The 2,624-nt window shown below is 40.2% G+C and overlaps 1 protein-coding gene across 1 annotated transcript in view; it reads left to right on the top strand.

Moving 5' to 3' along the window:
* Positions 1–2,624, top strand: part of LOC104164161 (FYVE, RhoGEF and PH domain-containing protein 5-like) — a gene marked incomplete at its 3' end in the record, with an annotated part of 57,629 nt that overhangs the window by 2,732 nt on the left and 52,273 nt on the right. Inside the window, exon 2 of the mRNA XM_009703408.1 lies at positions 7–206. Within this exon, the coding sequence (XP_009701710.1) occupies positions 7–206 (200 nt within the window). The remainder of the gene's footprint in view (positions 1–6; positions 207–2,624) is intronic.

The raw sequence follows: 2,624 nt of genomic DNA, 5'->3' as shown, positions 1-2,624 counted from the left end.
TATGAGAACATTGCTGCTATGAGCTCTGACTATGAAAACATACAAATTCCTCCTCGAAGATCTACCAGAGCAGGAACTTTTACTGAGTTTTTTGAAGATCCCAGCAGGGCATTATCTGCTGCTAATGAGAATGACGGCTATGTGGATATGAGCAGCTTCACTGGCTTTGAGAACAAGCAGCAAACCACAGACCAGGAAACAGAAAGGTACTGTAATAAAATATTATGTAAGACCTGCTAGCCTTGGCCAAACAGGCAAGGCCTCCCCTGATAGGTATTGTAGGCAGATCCTCCATGTTGCTTGGCTTACACCCCCTCTCAGGAAATGCTTACAAGAAAGATTGGAAGAATACAAGATAAGCCTTTATCAGTGAAAAAAAAAAGACACCAAATTAACTCTTTACCTTGTAAATGTATACTGGCAAGTCCAGTGGATCTGGATCCTATGGTTTACAGATACAAACCAAAGAACATTTAAAAATATTTAGTTTATCCAACGGATCTAATTTTTGTGGCTTGGGGGGTGGGGAGAGCTTGCTTTGTAAGAAAGGTTTCTGACTTCTTAACTGAATGAAAAGAGAGCCTATTTGCTAGAAGGAGTCCTGCTTCATTTTTTCATTCCTGTCAATTTCTCAAAGCACCACTATATATATAATTTATCTTTCAAAGTACATCAGTTAAGTATAGAGCAGGAAATCCCAAATCATTAACTAATCAGACTAGACAATTAATTTTAAAAGTTGTTTTAAAGCCTATCATTATGGCCCTTTGACAGACCTGCTGATTTATAAATGAATTAAATAGCTTTGTCTGAAATCATATGCATTGCAAACATTAATAACTCTCTTTCATCCCATTCCATTAGATTATTTGCAAACAAGAAATTGTCCTTTTCATAGTTACATAGGAGCAATACACTCAAGACCTTTGAATTTGAATTTGAGTCTGTCATCAGATTATAGCATAGAATCAGTGGAGTGCAGAGATGTAAATAAGAAGAGTGTTTTCCATTAAGTTTGCATTAAACAGGTAATGAGAAAACAAGGTGCAAAGCAAATGAATGAAAAGGAATGTCTTTAATGCAATTGCATTTTATTAGAGCTGTGTGAAAAAGATAAACATCTTAAAAGCAAGGTTTTCATGTCCATTTTAATCCATCATTCTCCTTCTAAAGATTTAACACTCCTGTTTCTTTGCAACATTTGTTTTTTCTGGTCCTCTCCCCATCATTGTGAATGGAACAAACCATGGGCATTTCACACATCCCTCTTTCGATATTTCAGACTTAGGGAGTAAAAGGACTTTTCTTTAACACCTCTGAATGAGTCTTGCAAACCATTTCTAAGACAAGAATGATGTACAGTGCTTTCTCTTTCTGAGAGAGGTGAGCATTGGCAGGGGTGGGGGAGGTGAGCGAGTGTGACCTGGGGAAAGAGACTGCATCAGTGCTTAAGCTGTGGATCCAAACGTGCCTGAAACTGGGGGCTCCGGGACACAGGCCTGTGGTTTAGCTCTTTGGAGATGTTGGCTGCCTAGAGTGTTGGGAGCCCTAGTGGTGCTGACACTGGGACATGACGGAGTACAGTGCAGCTTCACAACGCACACAGCCACGTCCCCACAGCAGTGCTCAGCAGAAGCTGCGTTAGCAGGACCCATTAGTCACTCTGCTTTCAACAGTTTGCATTGCACCCAGCACACTGACGCTTGCTCTTGGAAAAGCTGACCAGTTCTTTGTGTCCATGAAACGCCGCCCATTTTAGGTGGTTCTTGAAGAACCAAGTTAAAAATACTAAAACTACGTCAATTGCTGTGATTTGGGCCCATTTATGAACTTCCTGTGGAAGCCTGTTGTTTCAAAGGGAGAGCCAATCCAAACTGGTTCAGGAAGTCTCAAGGTCAAGGCGTGAACATAATTTTTCAGTCTGCTGCTTGTTGTGCATGCAGTTTTTGCTGTTGGGGGAGAAATGAAGGCTAGGGTCCTGAACAGCCCCTTTATCAAGATAACCAGGGTGGAGGGGAAGAGCATCAGGCAGATGGCAATAGACATACATTGCTACTGAGATAGCTATTTGCTGTATTTGTCAGGATGTTTTGGACAAAGACATGCCCGAAAAGCTTTGATGAAATGTAAATCCAATGGCGTAATATACTTGGAGAAACAGTGTATGGTCTAATTGTAAAGCAAAGCAAATCGTACATGTACATGAACCTATTAACACATGCATACATGATGTATGGACATGGATGTTTTATTTCCTGCTAAAGCAGTTCTGCTTAAAATATCTCTCAATGGATTTAAGCTTTCTAATATGAATACCTATCAAACATAACTCTACCACAACCACACAGGGATAAAAATTACTTTGAACTCCAGCCTGCTCATACCCTGAGGCTTATTTCAGCCATTTGAGAGTACAATTGTGTTGGATTAAACCCTTGCAATATGTGAGACTTGAGCCCATGAACTTCTCTTTGGTGCATTCAACTGCAGAGCACTGGTATTTAGCATCTGATGATACCTTATGGAATTGCTACAGTTGTGATGAATGGCCAAATACAACTCTTATTACGTTTCAGAGAACTGAATGTGAGAGTGCTATAAAAGATTACAGTAATCTGGGAACC

This window comes from Cariama cristata, unplaced genomic scaffold (assembly GCF_000690535.1).
Source record: "Cariama cristata isolate BGI_N322 unplaced genomic scaffold, ASM69053v1 scaffold11587, whole genome shotgun sequence".
Classification (NCBI taxonomy): Eukaryota; Metazoa; Chordata; class Aves; order Cariamiformes; family Cariamidae; genus Cariama; species Cariama cristata.
The sequence above is the reverse complement of the archived record's forward strand: the minus strand, read 5'-3'. Positions and strand labels throughout refer to the sequence as shown.